Source organism: Sesamum indicum, linkage group LG6 (genome assembly GCF_026168435.1).
Source record: "Sesamum indicum cultivar Baizhima isolate 11 linkage group LG6, ASM2616843v1, whole genome shotgun sequence".
NCBI classification, from domain to species: domain Eukaryota; kingdom Viridiplantae; phylum Streptophyta; class Magnoliopsida; order Lamiales; family Pedaliaceae; genus Sesamum; species Sesamum indicum.
This window is the reverse complement of record NC_142662.1, coordinates 6226129-6243531: the sequence shown is the minus strand read 5'-3', so window position 1 is coordinate 6243531 and position 17403 is coordinate 6226129. Positions and strand designations below refer to the sequence as shown.

Sequence of the window (17403 nt, the reverse complement as noted above, 5' to 3'; positions counted from 1 at the left end):
AATTAAAAGAACAGTAAAATGTAAGTCACCCTATTAAATAAGAGAAGTGAACATATAATAGCATGTTTATTGTTAAGAATGTAACAATAGCAGTAGAAATTATTCAGCCAAAACAACAGAGAAAAGTTTCTTTTTTTCTTCCATGTCTTTCTTTTGCCCGCAAAAAGAAGATAAAAGTAAAAAGACTTTGTTTGTTTGCATTTCATCATTGTCCGAACATTTATCTGTATCTTAACATAATACATAATTCAAATATTCTTTTTTATCTTACACTGATAAAAATACAAAAAATCAAATATATTAAAGCTACGCATATCTCCATCTTTCTCTTTTTATTTTCCAAAAGTGGAAAAGGTTATTTTAAGAATATAACCAAAGTTTCTTGTATTTGTTTATCTTATTTTAAATACTTGTATGTTGAGCTGACTCCTTTGGAAGACAATATTATTAAACAGAAAATGTATAGTCTATTTGAGCATAGACAGACAAATAGGAAAGGGAAGCGGAAAAGCCTATGCACTTTTGTGTTGTGTTTTGTTGATTCTTGAACTCTAGAAGGCTAGAACCCCAGCTCAAGGTTGGTACAGTACAGGAAACCTTAAACCCCACTTTATCTTTTTCACACCGCTGAATTCAACCTCTTTCTATTTTCAATTTAGATCTTTACTGTGTCTGCTACTTAATGCTGCTGCACATGTGCTGCTTCTTTCCGTCATCAAAATAATCTTTTGAGCTTCTGGGTTTCTGATAATCTCCATTTCTTGAAGTGAGAAAAGTCTATTATTGATTTGGTGTGTGAAAACGAAAATAATTGTTTCAAGTTTTGCTTCAATTGTTTTTCATGAAAATATTCTTGGGTTGAACGGTTGCAAGCGCGTCTCTTTTTCTACTTTGTGCACTTGAATTGATTCTCTGAGAATGTGCGTTGCAAAGTCAAGAGAGACATTATTCCTAGTTGGCTCATGTGTCATTCTTGAATTTCTTTGTTTCTTGATCTATGTGGATTCTATGTGGTCATAAAGTTTGTAACTTTTTTTCTTCTTCTCATTTCCTTTTTGTCTTTCTTGGTGTTTCATTTTCATGGATTCCCGTATCTTTCCGATTATCTTTTAGTAGGTAGTTTTAGGTAGTATGTTAATGGTGGATGTAGAGACCACCGCGTGCACACTTGTTTATGGATTTCATTTCACCCTTTCAAACTAATATAAATACAAGGGCCACTTCGATTTTTATTCATTGCAGGAGCTCTTTCTTCGATTGCCTGGAAGGAGATTCTTCTGCATTTAGTATTAAATAGAAGCAAGCTATGAGCTTCAATATCTCTGCCGGGGGTCGGTTAACTTCTTTCATCCTTCGGTTAATTACTGTATAATGTGTGATTATGTCTCAGCTACTGATAGTTACTTCAGTCATTCTTTATTGTCAACCAAAGAAATATGAGCAATAGGTTCTAAACCTTTATCTCTTAAATGTTTAAGGTAGCCAAACCTCAAGAACGATGTTTGAGTTTGGAAGGACTCATGTTGTCAGGCCGAAAGGAAGGCACCAGGCTACAATAGTCTGGCTACATGGCCTTGGCGATAAAGGCTCAAGGTATGGTAATTTCTGGTAATCGTAAAAAGAAAGAGAATTTGATATTTGTTCTTGTTTTGATGGGAAAGATCCAGATTAAAATGAGTTATAGTTATATTCATCCTTAAATGCATGAAAGTATCTTTTATTTGTTTCGTAGATGTGGTTAAGTGAGAAGTTTGTTTGCAAGGATTTGAATACTTTCATCTTTCCTTGAATAACTTCCTTCAGATGGTGGACCAACTTAATTATAGCATGTGAAGAATAGGTAAAGAATGCCAAGTTTTTGTCCTTGTCTTCTAGAATATTATCATTCGAATCAATCACAGGAGAAAATGGTTCCGTGCACTGAGTACTGTGTTATTCTTTGTCCTTTCTTGCATTCTTAATCTGATTTCACTCATCCAATCTGATTTCTATGGATGAGTGGTGGTATCAAGTCTATACCCAATGTGGAAGATGAAGAACAGGGGACCACTTCCTCACTAACCATGCTTTTCCCTTTTAAATCCCTAGAGCACTATATGTATTTATCTGTTTTTTTAAATCACAAGTTGCAAATAGTTGAGTTTCATTAAGGATTAGGCTGACATTTTGAATTTTCAATCTCTTAATTTGGCTTATTAATCTGTATCATTGTATTAAACAACTCTTCAATATGTTTTCAAAAAACTATGTAGATAAGTGCTTAGGTGGTACTAACGGATTCAAAATATAAATATGGTAGCTTAATGGGTAAGCTTCAACTTTTAAGTTGCAACTGTTTATGCTGTTATGTAGTCAACTTGATTATATTATTAAAAGATAATAATGGTGTTGACTTGTTACTTTATTAACTTATCTTCATTGCTTATGCATAGATCTCTTTTGCATGATTTAGACATAGATGCCAACCACCTGCATATCTTCGAGTTTTATAGTCATGGAAACTGTCTTATGTGCTTAAAGTTAAAGATCCAATACATACGTCTATTGGCTTGAGCCTTAATTGAGGGCTCCATGTAGTGTTCTACACTTTACGGTGGTTTAATTTTACTGTTGCCTCTGTAGCTGGTCGCAGCTCTTGGAAAGCCTTCCTCTTCAAAACGTAAGTTCTAGTATGATTTCCAGCCATTCTATAGCTCTCCTGTATAAATTACATCTTTATGGAAAAACACATTAAGCTAATTCCTTTCTTGTAATGTGGAAATGTTAAGTAGTTGTATTGTAATTGGAAATTTGATCATATCATTTTAAACTGAACACCATGCAGGTAAAATGGATTTGCCCAACTGCTCCTACTCGTCCAGTGTCTCTGTTTGGTGGATTTCCTTGCACTGCTTGTAAGATAACTTTTTGTAACCTATAATCGTAGTGTATACTTATGGCCACTGAGTTTTCTAAGCTGCGGCAAGCTGTACAAGCAATCGTTAATCAATACTAAACCACAGTTGTGGATTTCCCCTTATCTATTATTGGAAGTAACTCATTTTCTTTTTCACCTGCTATATCATCTTACTCCAACATTACAGGGTTTGATGCACAAGATATTACAGAGGATGCACCAGACGATTTAGAAGGATTGGATGCATCAGCAGCACATGTCGCAAATCTCTTGTCAACAGAGCCTGCTGATAGTAAGTTTCTTCTTCAGAGTGTCATACGTTTTCTTTAAAACAATTGCTTGTAAGGGAATTTGATAGATTGAATTTCCTTAAGAGATGGGTTAAATGAGGAGAAAGATGTTACAAGTGTACAGTATTCTACTCTTACTGGAAGAAGCGTGGGATCCGTTTGCTTGTCTGTATTCTCATGGCATAACTACTATGAATCGGAATTTTGATTTTCAGTTTTGCACTTGCTTATTTTATATATAAATTGATTAAATTGGGATTCAAAATTGCTTGGAAAGAAAATGTAATTTGTCAATTTATGCTCTATGTGCTTGAAATAAAAGCACAAATAGGCATAAGTTCATTGCAATTGATGTCTAGTTCATGATAAATAGACAATTCACAATAACTGGCTTAATTGTTGTCATCTCCTACTTCAGCAAATCTGTTTGACTTTCACAAAAATGCAAACAGAAGTAGATAGTGTTTCTTCTAATTTCAATTTTCTGTACAATAGATTATGTCTAGTTCTGCTTACTCAAATTAACTATTTTCTGAGCTTGATCTCTTTGAACTATATCATATTACATCAGATTTTATGTTTCTGACAAGCCACCAACTAATAGTGGAAAATTTACTGTTATCTATTAGTCAACGGATTTAGTAATATCTCCCTGATGTTATGCCAATTATCAAGTGGATGAAATGGGTTCCCATTAGTGTGGTGATCTTATGTCCTTTCTTGAGCTGAAATTTATGCTGCCCCCACCAAAAAAAAAAAAAAAAAAAAAAAGAAAGAAAGAAAGAAGACTCATATTTTGTGCAGCTGTCTATACTTAATATTTATGATTTTTGTTTTATCTCCACAGTCAAACTAGGTATTGGAGGTTTTAGTATGGGCGCGGCAACTGCTCTTTACTCAGCCACGTGCCACATTTTTGGCCAATACGGGAACAGAAACCCATACTTAGTTAACCTCAGCTCTGTTATTGGTCTTAGCGGCTGGCTTCCATGTTCTAAGTATGGCTCTATTCATACTGTGATCCACCCAAAGCATATACATAGCAATTGCCATGCTCTTCTTGGTAGCCACATATTATTTTACACTCAGTGGCTGATTTTTTTCTAGGACGTTAAGAAACCGGATGGAAGGATCAAATGAGACTGTAAGGCGTGCAGCATCATTGCCGATTTTGCTGTGTCATGGTTCTGGTATATACATTTATGTTTATCGAAATTTCATAAGTTACGCATCCAATTTTTTGTGCTGGGCTATGGCTTTCTGAGATTACCTAATTTTTCTCAAAAATTTCTTTTAGCCTCAATATTCTGAAGGGTCATCTGTATGATGAGTTTTGGATTTTACAAATACTTTAGGGCATGCATAGATATATCAATGCTGTTGAGTTGGAGTAATTAATGTTTTGCTCGTGTGCAAGAACCTGATTTTCCAACATTGAACCTGAGGCACAAAACCTTTACACCGGACTGGAAACTAAAACTATAACTAGAATTTCATAATGTGTTTTAAGTTCAAAGATTACAGAATAGCTTCTGTTCCAGGGGATGATGTGGTGGCTTATAAACATGGAGAAAAGTCGGCACGTGTTTTGAGCTCTGCTGGATTTCAAAATCTTACATTTAGACCATATGATGGGTATTTATACACCTGAACTTTATTTTACAGCAATATAATGTCTCATATAACACAGAGAACAGCTTCTTATTTTACTTGTACACGCAGGCTTGGTCATTATACCATTCCTGAAGAGATGGATGAAGTTTGTCGCTGGTTGACTGCAAGATTGGGGCTTCAGGGATCGTAAGTCAGACAAATCTTCGGGGCTACTTGGGGTATACATGAGAAGAACTTAAAACATAATAGTTATAACAAGTAGAAGTAGCTTAAATAGATGGAAATTTTGCGTACAATAACAGTATGTGCTCCCTTGTATTGTTGAAGGCTAACGAAGCTTAGTACATCAAGCATGTACCCTAAATCTTTCCCTTTCAAGTAGAGAAAACCTGTTGCTCTGATTTTATCAATGTTCCACCTCTCTTTATATATTTGAACCTGAGATGCAGTTTATTATACCTTCAACATTAAGGCTGTTCTATATTGATCTGTTGTCACTGTTGTTTATTGTGCTTTCTCCGGACACAATTTGAAGTCAGCTTCAGCATGGAATGAGATAAGTAGTTTGATCATTTTCATTGTTTGCTATCAAAGTAATTTGATCTGGAAGCTGTTATCTAAATTCGTTTGATTCAGAAAGTGGGTTTCATTTCATTACCTTTGATGTCTTTTAAGATATCAAAATTGCCAGACTATGTCATAATTTTAGACAGAAACTGAAGTTTATAACTTCTAATGACCAACAGTGACCATCTAATAAGAATGAAAAACTGCGCGCTTTTTTCATAGGGCTGTCAGCTAACAATGATAAAGACATGGAAAGGTCATTGACATCGATAGAATTTCAAACTAGTCAAGACATAATGTACTTCAAATTCTTTTACTGGAATAGGCCCGGATAAAACTATTGCTAGCTGCTAGTATCAATCAAACATATTCTTTTATTTCTTTTCTTCAACCAGGAGATAGATTGGAACCAACATGCTCTGGTATTCGTAACAGAAGGCTAAGAATCAAGATAAGAGATAGCCCTCTATTATCTTCAATGCCTCGGTGTTTGGACATCATCAGGTGAAAATTTTGAATAACTTGACCTTGTTGCTTCTTACAATCAGATGTGCAACATTCTTTACATGTAAAAGGATGAACAAAAGGGAGGCAGTTTGAGAAGGCATTGGAAGGATTTCACAGCTCTGCTCATGGCTTTTGTTCAATCTTTAAACATGACGTCTTGGTGACTGCAAATGTGCCTTAAGATGTCCCATGATTTTGTGCCCATTGTGATATATGTATGCCCGTGTATAACTCCGAGGTAGACATCTACTGGCAGATCATGACAAACACAGACAACAAGCATATCTGAAAACAAATTATGCAAATACTAAGTATCATGTCTTGAGCAGAGGCACCAGCTTGTGGATGGAGCAAAGGTAAACAACTGAGATAGAGAAATGTCATTCACTACAAGTGATTTGAATGTAAGACAAGGGTTTTACCTTCTCAGTTCTGGTCATTTGTTGTGACTACAACTTTGAGGATCATTTTTCTGCTCAGTTACGACACTTTTGGAATCAATGCATGGGGTAAGAGGTGGAAATGAAGGAACAGCTTTCAAGATGAACTTCCGACCAGTTCTCAGGCCATCAGATGAGCTTGAACTAAACTCATGTTGCTGGCCATGAGGAGGAGACACACGTTTCTTATTTGGGGAGCTTACCTTCACTGCATTCAATGGTGTAGGACTGTCCTTCAATATATCTGGTGTATCATCTTGCAAAGTGTTGGAGAAATCAGACTCAAGCTCAATCACTTGGAGAGGTTTATGGCCACTGAATTGAGCCATGGGAGTATTTGGTGAACCACGCCACCGAAGGGAGCTCACTGAAGAATAGGATTTATTTCCTGAAAAAGATCGAGATGCCCATTCCTTAGCACCTGGTAGACTAGAAAGATTCTCTATCTTCCCTGATTGGTCACTAACTGTTGAGTATTCATTCCCCATTTCTGCATTACCATAAAATAATCCTTGATCAGGAGAAACCAGATCCAGAACTCCTGGGGCATTTCCTGAGATCATGCCGTTATTCTCTGAATTTCTAGGAGACCCTGGAGACATCATATATGGTGCTACAAAAGTGAGACTAGATTCAGGTGACTGGAAGTATTTTCCAGAATGAAGCCATGCTTTCGGTGCATCCTGTCTGTGGCTTTATAATTGGAAAAGAGAAAAAAGGAAAAAAGAGTTAACACACACCAAAGAAGCCATTTAAGACAGCAAAAAGTAATTATTTATCATCATATGTTGAGTCCATGCAATCCAAGTACTTCCAAGTTAGAAATTAGTCTTACTCTGGGAACTGGACTGCTGGCGTCAGAGGAGTCAAGCTATGAGGATTGCAAAGCTCAGTATGATTATAACCATTTCCGGGTGCCATTATCTGTTCAGTAAATGAGCCTTCTCTTCTTTCACCAGTACCCTCTACACTCAAAACATCCTTAATCACGCCATATTCTGAAAAAGATGAAGAAATGATATCAGACAGAATGAGCGAATATACTAAATACTGGGTTGATCAAGTATCTGAAAAGCAGTGATCCCTTTTTTATCTCAATAAAGAAAATTATTCATCTCCATGCCACTTATACAGGTGCCCTAAGCAAAGTGGACAGACTAAGGAGCAGTTATGTGCTATGTAGCTGCTCGGTGTATACAACTCTTTCTACTGAGTGAGCAAGGCAAACCCCTTATTTTCTAAACAAATACATCAATCACAGTAAGCCCTAGCACAAAAATATACTACAAACCATCCAGATGATGTAGGCTTAAATGAAATATACATCCACTACTCTTAATTATAATAGAGATAGCCACAACATAGGTTGTATTGTTCAGAAGATCATGCAGTATGCGTAAGCAAAGGTAGCCAAGTATGATATAATTTGAGAAAAGCAACAAGTCAAGTTAAGATCCAATAGTAACTAATTTTGTCCCTATCTTTCCTCTATAAATTAACAGGTACAGTATGTTAGTCCAAAATCATACCTCCCTTTCGGCCATAGACATTTTTACATCCTTCGCATCGGCATCCATCTGAACAACCAACATTCGACTTCCCCAGGAGGAACAAACTCATTCAAGAAGAATAACTTGAAGAAAGTATAGCATAGCAATGTGAAACAATCACCTAATAATAAATGCACAAAAACACAACCACATACCTGATAGCACTCACAATACTTCTTGAGACACATGGACTTCTTGCAATTGCACCCTCTTTTGTGCCTTGCTGAGGATGGCGTGAATAGAGTTCCATCTTCCTGCAAAAAGTTGAACATTTTGAAATATTATTTGACATATTTGTTTCATGAATTTTCAAACAGTCTCATGTGATCAATACCCCACTACTGGTTGCTGCTGGCTCACTAATGTGCTGTACCACTTTAGGAGCGAATGCAAGGGGATTCCGCGATTCAATTTGTTGCCGTGTCTCAAGAACCGTATCCTCATATTCCGTTCTGTTATAGCACCCCTGACAAGCACAACTCTCCCCACAGTATATCCCGGCAGCAAAGCAATCACAGTAACTGCAGAAAAACAGATTACGAAAAGGGAAAACAATTGCTGCAAATCATAATTGATAAAGTCTTAGACCAATTTACAGCTTTAAGCATTGACTCTTTTTACAATTGCACCGTTTGCCGCCATCACCATCACTGGAGTCAGAAGATTTCTTCCTGGAAAATTGCAAACAATTTATTCTTATAAAGTATGGAAAACATAAAACTATAATTGTCAAGATAATTCATGGGCTTGCCTTTTCTTTTTGGGGCTGGACTTCAATTCCTCAGCACTGCCATCAGTTTCAGTATTGTTATACTTCCTCTTGTTACCTGGAGTTGATTGATCCTCCACTGGATCTAAGATGGAGTTGTCTGAAGGCTTAACAATATAAGAAGCAGCAGAATTAGCCGCCAGCGAGGCGAGGCTTTCACACCTATTTTCATCGGTGCTTGCTGAAACATTCTCTGGAGGAGAGAATACTGAAGAGCTAATTGAGTTATCAGATAGATGAGAATTGATTATAGGAACAGACTTCTTTCCCCGTATACTGAAGTTACCCCTCTGAGCTGATTTAACATGCACAACCGCAGTAGATCCAGCTTGTACAGCATTGACAATACTATTTAGGTGCAAACCAATACCTGAAGGCTTGGGAATCTTTATGGTAGAATTCATATTTCTAGGATACATGGGCTGGACTGTGTCCGCCTGTCCCCCATTGATGGGAGTTGATACTGGGGCCCCACTGTCAGGACTTTGAGCAGCCTGATTAGTTATTACCTTGTGAGCATTTTCAAACTGGAGACAACGTCTGCGTATGCCACGGAGTTGGAAAGCCTGATGTATTTCAAAAATATTTAAGAGAGGAAATTTCATAGAATAATTGGATACTGACTTACAATAAGCAAGTCAAGAGAAGGAAATGCAGTCCATGGAGTTCAGATGAAGCAAAAGTTCAGAAACAACTAATGCAACATGTAATTACAGGTTCAAAAATCACTTACATCAAATAAAGCACATTAAACAGAAGTCATTGCACAATAATCTTTTATTGAAAAACCTAGTGAATGGGGGTAAAAAGATGGTCAAAATGGTATATTGTTGTTAAAGGCTCATGGAGCACCATGGCTCAGAGTTGCCTAGAGCCAGGTCAGAGCAAGGTGCACCTTACTGAAGAAAGGCCTTTGATTAGGTTATATATTTATACCATTAATAGCAAATTAAATTACACATTTATGGATTTAATAGCATTGGACAAAACTAATACAAAAATAAAAAGAGAAAAAAATGTAAGGATCAAAAGGAAGAGAATTTGGCTCACACGAATTTCAGCAATTATGTAATTAAGTTCATCATTTATTTCAGAACTTCTGAGAACATAAAAACCATTTCATAGGCTTTTCATATAGCACATAATCCAAAGTTCCACACCTCAGGATCATTTTGGACTTTGTTCAAAACTGATTCTATCAACACTGCTCCAGTAGCCCCAACTGAATTTTCATGATCTTTCTCAATTTGCACTGATCCTGAGAGTAACTGCGAGGATTGATTCGAAGGACAAACCTGCTCCGCTTCTACATTCTGTAGTCCCAAATTATTAGGTAACAACAGCTACATGAATATGCACTTTTCACTACAGAAGAAATGGGGAAGTTGCTTCAGATTTTCACTGACCTCAGTCATGGAATCCTGCTCTGGGTTTGTAGAAGCATGGTCTCCAAACAACTTAGATTCAATCTTTGAACACTGATAAATTGAATTGCTACCTCCCTGCTTTATATCAGTTTCTACTGCACTCACATCAATTAATGTATCTTGCTGATGTACCTCTTTGATTTCCGTTGTTAAGGAAGGAGGTGCAACGGACATCCGTTGACTTGTTTCGTCGTGTTTTATTATTAATTCCTTTGAGCCTCTTACCGCATCTGGTGGTTGACCCATGTTTTCGGATTTTTCTATGGTAGAATCAGATGAAATATTCGGATCGACAGAATCCATGTTCTCAACATCAGTCAAGAACTGATCAGGACATCCCTGGGGACTTTCAATTTGATCATCCACAGAGCTATACGAGTCTTTCTCATTGCTAGTAATTAGCCTAGAGTTGAGCTGAGCAGCTAAATTTTCTGATGCATTGGTGGTAGTAACACTAATCTTGCGACCTTCATCCAGTCCAGATATTTTGGCAGCTGATAGACCTGGGAATTGCGCCCTGCTTAACATTTACATCATCAAAATTCACTGTTTAAATGTTTCAAGATGAAGATAATCAAGAAAGTAAACTTGTTTTCATCCAACATAAAAACAACTCCACACATGCAAAACCTTTTAAGGAAAGTTGGCTGGCTGTGGGGATTGAGTCGCGGTGATGTGAATACAAGAGGTGGAGAATTAAGCCCTGGGAAACCTTGTGTAACTGGTGGGGCCTTGACAGGCTGTATGGGAGAAAGGTTGCTAATATAACTAAAAACCGGAGAGTCCTGAAATCCAACAAAAGAACAAGTGAGAAACAAAAGCAAAAACATCATATCTCCAAGATAACAATTAAAATTCCTCATTCATCATTGGATTCTACATATTTTGTCCACAACAAGATAGAACCAGCAAATTTTCAGAATCACTGTGTCAATTCAAAAACGTGTTATACACAAGACCCGAAATCCAAAATCACCATCCTGCAAACAAAAGCTACATATACATCAATCCTGCATTTTCCCATATCTAAAACCCACAAAATCCAGCATATCCAAGTAAAAAATTCTCAGTAAAAAAGTAATCAGAGAAGGGAACAGCCGTACCCTAAATCCATACCCTACAGAAAAGATATCTCATTTTCCCAAGAACAAAGGACTCCTTTTCCTTACTTGAACAAAATTACCTAAAAATTAAACTAAGATCCACACTCGTTACCAATTTTAACGCAAAATTCACATAAAAACAAGCCACAGGAAAGGGGGAACAAAGGCAGAATGAAGTGTTAAAATCCCAGATAAACGCACATTACTATTAACAGATAAACAAAATACATATATATACATAATGAAAAAAGGAAAATCCAAAGAATGTGTGCATATACTTGAGCAGGAGCAGTTTCAGCAGCGGTAGTGGTGGTAGGCTTGCACGATTTAGGTGAGTCCATGTCCAAAAACCCTAATTCCAAGCCGGATATACAGTCTCCGCATTTCTTACTTCTCTCAATACAAGACTTCCCTCTTTTGGGGATAGTCTCTCTCTCTCTCTCTCTGCTCTCCTAGAGTCAATGTAAATGTCAATAAGATGATGAAATCAACATTTTCTTTTTAATTCTCAAGGAAAAAATTAGGATTTTGTTTTAATGTTATTGCGTCTGGAAAAAATTAAAATAAAAAAAGGATAAGAGGGAAATAGCCGGTTTTAAATTGAGGGTAGCTTGGGCGGGAAAACGTGTTTGCTGAGGTTAGGGCTCAAATAAAGGTTGGGCTAGGCCCATTAACAATGAAATGGGCTTATTCCATTTGAACAATTCTGTTGCTCCAACAACAAATGGGCTTGCCCATTTCTTTTTGGAGGGCAGTAAATGGGTGGGATCCAAATTCAGTCTACGGGCTATAAATGGGCCGGATCCAAATTCAGTCTAGGGCCGTGCATAGATATGTTCTCTTTCTCAGCCTAAAGAAGCTCCGTCTATTATAAGAAAACTTATTATCCTTCAATTACATGTTATATGATTGGTCATTTTTTCTAAATTATATTATAACTATACTGTATTTATTATATAATTAGTCTAAATTCAATTAAATCCTATATGGATTAAAAACTTCGATTTGTAATAGATACATAAAAACTGCAACAATGAATTACTTAAAGAGTAGTGAAAATTTTGACTGGAATCATTTCTGAGTAGCTGTACCAATTACTGCAACAGTGTTTGGATGTAGCTAAGTATTGATTTATTTATTTGTACCAGTAATTAATTCCACGTAATTTAGTCCATGTATATTACATTGTTATTGATGTACACAAATAGCCTCATATTACTCAGCCTTGCCTAACTGCATGGTGATGGTGGTGGCGGTGGCGGTGGCGGTGGTGGTGGTGCATGGAAATTGGAAGCATCTCCGAAAGGGAGGAATCGAATCAGTCCAGAGCCCCTTTCCTTTTTTGCTTTTCCACAGTTTGCTACAGCTCTCTTTACCACTCCCCAAGAAAAATGGTGGGTGTTACATACATACATATCTTAATTAGGGTTTTCATAATTACTATATATTATTTCATCTTTTATTCCTCCATTAATTCTTTTCTTTTTTTCTTTTTCTTTTCTTGGAGAATGGTGTCGTGGTGTGCTGTTGCCTTTACACCTAGATCTTGGAGAGGGGGGGGGGGGGGGGGGGTTGGATTCAAACTTATGAGTATATATGTATGTATGAGGGGGGAAAACAAAAAAAGATGATTAGGGAAAAAGAAAAATGTGACAGCAAAAAAGGGATAGAGAGGGAAAAAGAAAAGAAAAGATGGTCAAATTGGACCTCGAAGACTACTACTGCTACTACAACAACTTCCAATTCTCTATCTTCCCAATCCCCTCCCCATCATCACCTTCCACTCACTATCTTTATCGAAACTCTACCATTTTTAGAACCCAACTCCCAATAATCCTCAATATTCCCCCTACTTACCTTTCATTATTAATTAGGAATACTTACATTCTTCTTCCCTAGAATTTAATTTGATTATATATAAATTTTGTAAAAATCTTAAAAATTATTCTAATGCTGTTGAGGTATGCTTCCATCTAATAATAAATTCATTCGTTAAGTAAAATTTATCGAATTTACTGAAATTAATAAAAAAATCAGAAAATAACTTTATTTTTGCCCTAAATTGACTTATTACTTATTTATTGGGGTCAAATAAATCTATTTATGACCAAGCTACACATATTCACATGTTAATGCATATGAGGAGGTATTTCGCACCTTTATAACGGTAATTTAGTCAGAAAAAAAAATTTATTTGATTTGCAATAAGTCAATCGAAAATAAATATCTATTTCCATCTAATTTTTTTGTTAATATCAACATATTCAGTGATATTTGACTAACAAAGAACCTATTTTTGTTAGATAAAAACAAACTTCAAGAATATTAGGTGAAAATTTTGAAACCATAAGAAAGTTTATATGTAAATTATACTCAATTTTTGGGGTGGAGAGTGTGTTGATTATTCCTATTAATTAACTAATAAACTTTTACTTTTTCTAATAATTTAGCCTACATATATATAAAAATCAATTAATTAATAGGGTTTGTTAGTGAGATGGAAAACAGAGAAATTGGAATCGATGATAAGGAACGTGGATCCTTCCTTGGGAGTTCGAGCCATGCAACTTAACTTCGTTTTCAGCTTCCCCCATACATATCTATACACAACCATTTTATTCAAATCTCATCTGACACACACGAGCGGACACCTGCGCTCCATCATCATTGCAAATAATAATAATAATAATAATAATAATAAATTTTGTTACATATATAAATTAATATACACAATATTAAATAAATAATTGATGAAATTGATCTTGATTGAAGCCATTTTTCCCTTTAAATAAATGGAACATTTCTTAAATTCCACATATACCCTTGGGCTTGGTCAGAAAATCTCCCAAAACCCCTTTTTCGTGAAAAATGACATGTTGTCGAAATGCATTTCCTAGTTCGAATTTTTTTCCTTCTTTTGTGTCATGTGTTCGACATAACCATCTTTGTGGCAGGCAAGCAGGCTCTTTTGACCCGACCCACTCAATATATACCACCCCCAAATTATAAATATAATTTAATATAAGTATTAACTAACAATGAGTTATATTAAGATTTTAATATTTAACTTGAATGATATAATATGATTTGGACCAATTAGAAATGTCACTACAGAAAGCAAAAGACAGTTAAGTTGTGTTAAAAAGCAGCTTAGCGCTTTAATTGTCAATAAATGACAAATTAGTGCTAAATTTAGGGATTAAAGGGGGGGGGGGGGGATGTGAACCCACACACTTGACCTGCCATAGTACAACTCAAGCTTTGTACGACACAAAGAATATTCAAAAGAAGAAATAAAGAAAAGGAATCACAATTTTCATCCATATAGTCACTGCATGCCGGACATCATTCAATTTCAAAGCCAGGGAGACACACACACACATATATATATATATATACCTAATTATTCTAACATAACAATAATATTAATGAAGGGGTGGGGTCCATATTTGCAAACATTTAAAAAATTAGCATACGTAGAATATTCAATGTGTTGACAAGAAATAATACTAAGTCTATATGCTTCTTACTTATCCACTAGTTTCTCAGGCATGTAACCATTCATGTTGTTTGCCAACTTGGCAACTGTTGCACTTTTCATGATGCATGGTAGTTTTCATCGTATCATATTTGATTGACACTAATTCCTTCAAAAAAATCGAAATAGAGCCTATACTCCTGTTGTTGCTTATTGAATATATACCGAGGATTGAATTACTAAATGATCGACATATCCTTCATTAAGGGTAGAAATAGGATTTTGCACTACTAAGTCAACTCGTCTCAAGATAAGGCAGGAAGAGAGAAATCCATGTGCATGATTTATGGCCCCTAGCGCGATCCAAGCGCCTAATTAACGACGAGCCGTCCGATTAAAGACTCAATGCCCATGATCATGACACATGACAACTCATTATAGTAAGTTCTACCTATATAAATATATAGAGTTCAGACCGGTAAAAGGTAATTGATATTCTATGAAACATAGCTATTCTTTATCACATATTTCGACCTATAATCTAATTTGAGCGTCGGAGTGTTTTTGTCGGGAACCAACCCAACTAGCTTGACGTGTTTTCTGATCCTCAAGAATTATATAAGATCAGGAGCGACCTGGTATGAACGTAATAGCAGATCTACACCACCAAATTCTAGTCCGATCATATACATACTTCATACTATTATATTTTAAAATAATAATTGCAGAAGTAATTATATTTAATTTATTAATGTGGTGTGGGGTAAGTAATTAGGAGAAGAAGGGCAATGTTGGAAGGGAAGCAAAGAATTTGTTGGACTGTGTTCATGCACTTCCCCCAACTCCAATATATCCTTAAAAGCAGCTGTACATAGATTGCTTTATCAAACTTGTCAATATTTCCCTTCTCTCAATATACATAATAATAATAATAATAATTATTATTATTATTACATCCAGCATCACCACCAGCATTTTTCTCTTTTGTCTTTAATTTAGTTCTTTCATGCGATTCCCTGGTTGAATTAAGTTAAGAATATAAAGCTCGAGTCTCGAGGCCCCCCTCCACCTGTATATAAACCTTCCCCGCTCACCACCAGTATTTCAGCCTATTTTCCTCCAACTTCACTACTCTATTTCATTGTTATAGCTACGTACTTAATAAGGGTAATATTTCAATTATTTATATATTATTTTATTAGAATGGAAGTCGGGGTTGGGGACACTTTGGAACAGCCCAACTCAACCAACTGATCGATGGTTGTTCAATTATTTATTTCGTTACTATGTGAAAAATTAATGTGAATTAATTTATTTTCTTTAATGATCAGGAGAACATGAGCAGGCCAGGAGATTGGAACTGCAGGTCGTGCCAGCACCTCAACTTTCAGAGGAGAGACTCCTGCCAGCGGTGCGGCGACCCCAGGCCGGGCGACAGAGGTGACTACGGGAGTTTCGGTGGAAGAGGGGGCTCGTCCTTCGGGTTCACCGGCCCGGACGTCAGGCCTGGGGACTGGTACTGCTCCGTAGGCAACTGCGGCGCCCACAACTTCGCTAGCCGCTCCAGCTGTTTCAAGTGCGGCGCGCTCAAGGACGACGGGGCTAGCGGTGGTGGTGGTGGCTTTGATGGCGAGATTTCACGAGCTCGTGGCTTTGGGTTCGGCGGCGGAAGCCGCTCTGGATGGAAATCCGGCGACTGGATTTGCACCAGGTGAGAAACAGAGCAAGTTGATGGATTTTTATACGTGTGTTTTCAGTTGCATGTAAGAACAGTAAATAGAAGTTTCCATGTGTTGATAATAACAAGTGTAATTGGAAGCGCAGGTCGGGTTGCAACGAGCACAACTTCGCCAGCAGGATGGAGTGCTTCAGGTGCAATGCACCAAGGGAATCCAGTGGCAAATCTTCGTTTTGATCGATGCATCAAGATTCTCCATTTTTGGGTAATACGATCTTCATTAATCCTTGATTTTCACGACCACAGGATTGTCACGTATACATGATTGGTTGGGTTTTAGCTTTTCAGGTCTACGAATTATAAGCCATTGGATGAAGAGAGAATCAAAAGATTTGAAGACGACTGTCAGTCCAAGAGAAATGGATGATGAATGCTTTTCGCCTCCTATGACTACCTACTTCCATTTCCCTGTTTTCTTTTCTTTTCTTTTTTTTTTTTTTTTGATATTTTAATTTTGGTTTTGGAGTTTAGGAAGCAGTAGGTGAATTATGATCGCAAATTCATGTTACGTAGAGCTGAATCTTTCATTCGTGAGCTTTTGATTAGTACTGGTACCAGATATTTACTTTGTATTTCTTCTATGTTTGAGATCTAATTAATATCAATGTGTGTCTGAGCAATTTCTGTCCTAATTTTCGGCTAAACAGAGTTCAAATCTCAAGAATTTCCTTTTTTTTCTTTTTCTAATTTTCACGCACCCAAAAAACAACACCTACAGACTTGACATTTGAACACTAAAACTTTCATAAAGAAATCTTCTACTCAAATTATAGGGTTGTCGGATATTTAATAAATTGTGAAAAAAAATGTAGTACAATTATCATATATAATTTTTGCATGCAGTGTCATTACAAATGTCGTGATGGTTTGGTATTCTGCTTTATTTTGCGTGGGGAATACGTTGGATGTTAAAGTTGGTGCGATGTAAGAGGTTGGTGGAACACTACATTCCTAAAAATTGCCACCACTTCACGGAGACTATGTTGTAAGATTAAAGTTGAAAAGAAACAGCTGATGGCTGACC

General features: G+C 36.5%; 3 protein-coding genes across 5 annotated transcripts; 2 read left to right on the top strand and 1 right to left on the bottom strand.

Annotated features, from left to right (window-relative positions):
- The first annotated feature begins 421 nt into the window (after positions 1 to 421).
- Positions 422 to 5285, top strand: LOC105164842 (uncharacterized). Its single transcript, XM_011083639.3, has 10 exons — positions 422 to 577; positions 1243 to 1331; positions 1479 to 1593; positions 2623 to 2659; positions 2825 to 2894; positions 3084 to 3188; positions 4034 to 4184; positions 4294 to 4376; positions 4728 to 4821; positions 4909 to 5285. The coding sequence occupies exons 2-10, from the start codon at positions 1307 to 1309 to the stop codon at positions 4988 to 4990; spliced, it is 762 nt and encodes a 253-aa protein (XP_011081941.1). The 5' UTR covers positions 422 to 577; positions 1243 to 1306; the 3' UTR covers positions 4991 to 5285.
- A 272-nt stretch (positions 5286 to 5557) lies between these two features.
- LOC105164844 (protein tesmin/TSO1-like CXC 2) lies at positions 5558 to 11704 on the bottom strand. Its single transcript, XM_011083642.3, has 12 exons — positions 11442 to 11704; positions 10691 to 10845; positions 10040 to 10577; positions 9794 to 9946; positions 8616 to 9199; positions 8461 to 8535; positions 8199 to 8385; positions 8020 to 8118; positions 7844 to 7910; positions 7150 to 7312; positions 6297 to 7007; positions 5558 to 6159 (listed from the first exon to the last, which is right to left on the bottom strand). Exons 1-11 carry the CDS (start codon positions 11502 to 11504, stop codon positions 6311 to 6313), a joined length of 2781 nt encoding a protein of 926 aa, XP_011081944.1. The 5' UTR covers positions 11505 to 11704; the 3' UTR covers positions 5558 to 6159; positions 6297 to 6310.
- Positions 11705 to 15649: 3945 nt separating this feature from the next.
- LOC105164845 (RNA-binding protein csdA-like) lies at positions 15650 to 17011 on the top strand. 3 transcript variants are annotated; one of them, XM_088882160.1, is made up of 4 exons: positions 15650 to 15808; positions 15973 to 16352; positions 16466 to 16584; positions 16660 to 17011. In XM_088882160.1, the coding sequence occupies exons 2-3, from the start codon at positions 15979 to 15981 to the stop codon at positions 16554 to 16556; spliced, it is 465 nt and encodes a 154-aa protein (XP_088738286.1). In that variant the 5' UTR covers positions 15650 to 15808; positions 15973 to 15978; the 3' UTR covers positions 16557 to 16584; positions 16660 to 17011. The 3 variants fall into 3 exon arrangements, with proteins under 3 accessions (XP_088738286.1, XP_020550648.2, XP_088738285.1); XM_020694989.2 differs by having other exon boundaries at positions 15742 to 15901; XM_088882159.1 differs by having other exon boundaries at positions 15743 to 15901; positions 16668 to 17011.
- The last annotated feature ends 392 nt before the right edge of the window (positions 17012 to 17403 follow it).

Excerpts from the sequence above, each read along its gene's own strand:
- LOC105164844 (XM_011083642.3), bottom strand. The coding sequence starts at position 11,504 with ATGGACTCACCTAAATCGTGCAAGCCTACCACCACTACCGCTGCTGAA. Across the intron at positions 8,536-8,615 it reads TCCAGCCCCAAAAAGAAAAG|GAAGAAATCTTCTGACTCCA; the intron begins GCAAGCCCATGA and ends GCAATTTTCCAG. Across the intron at positions 7,313-7,843 it reads TGTCTATGGCCGAAAGGGAG|AATATGGCGTGATTAAGGAT; the intron begins GTATGATTTTGG and ends CATCTTTTTCAG.
- LOC105164842 (XM_011083639.3), top strand. The coding sequence starts at position 1,307 with ATGAGCTTCAATATCTCTGCCGGGG. Across the intron at positions 2,895-3,083 it reads TGGATTTCCTTGCACTGCTT|GGTTTGATGCACAAGATATT; the intron begins GTAAGATAACTT and ends CCAACATTACAG. Across the intron at positions 4,822-4,908 it reads ACATTTAGACCATATGATGG|GCTTGGTCATTATACCATTC; the intron begins GTATTTATACAC and ends TTGTACACGCAG.
- LOC105164845 (XM_020694989.2), top strand. Across the intron at positions 16,353-16,465 it reads GGCGACTGGATTTGCACCAG|GTCGGGTTGCAACGAGCACA; the intron begins GTGAGAAACAGA and ends TTGGAAGCGCAG.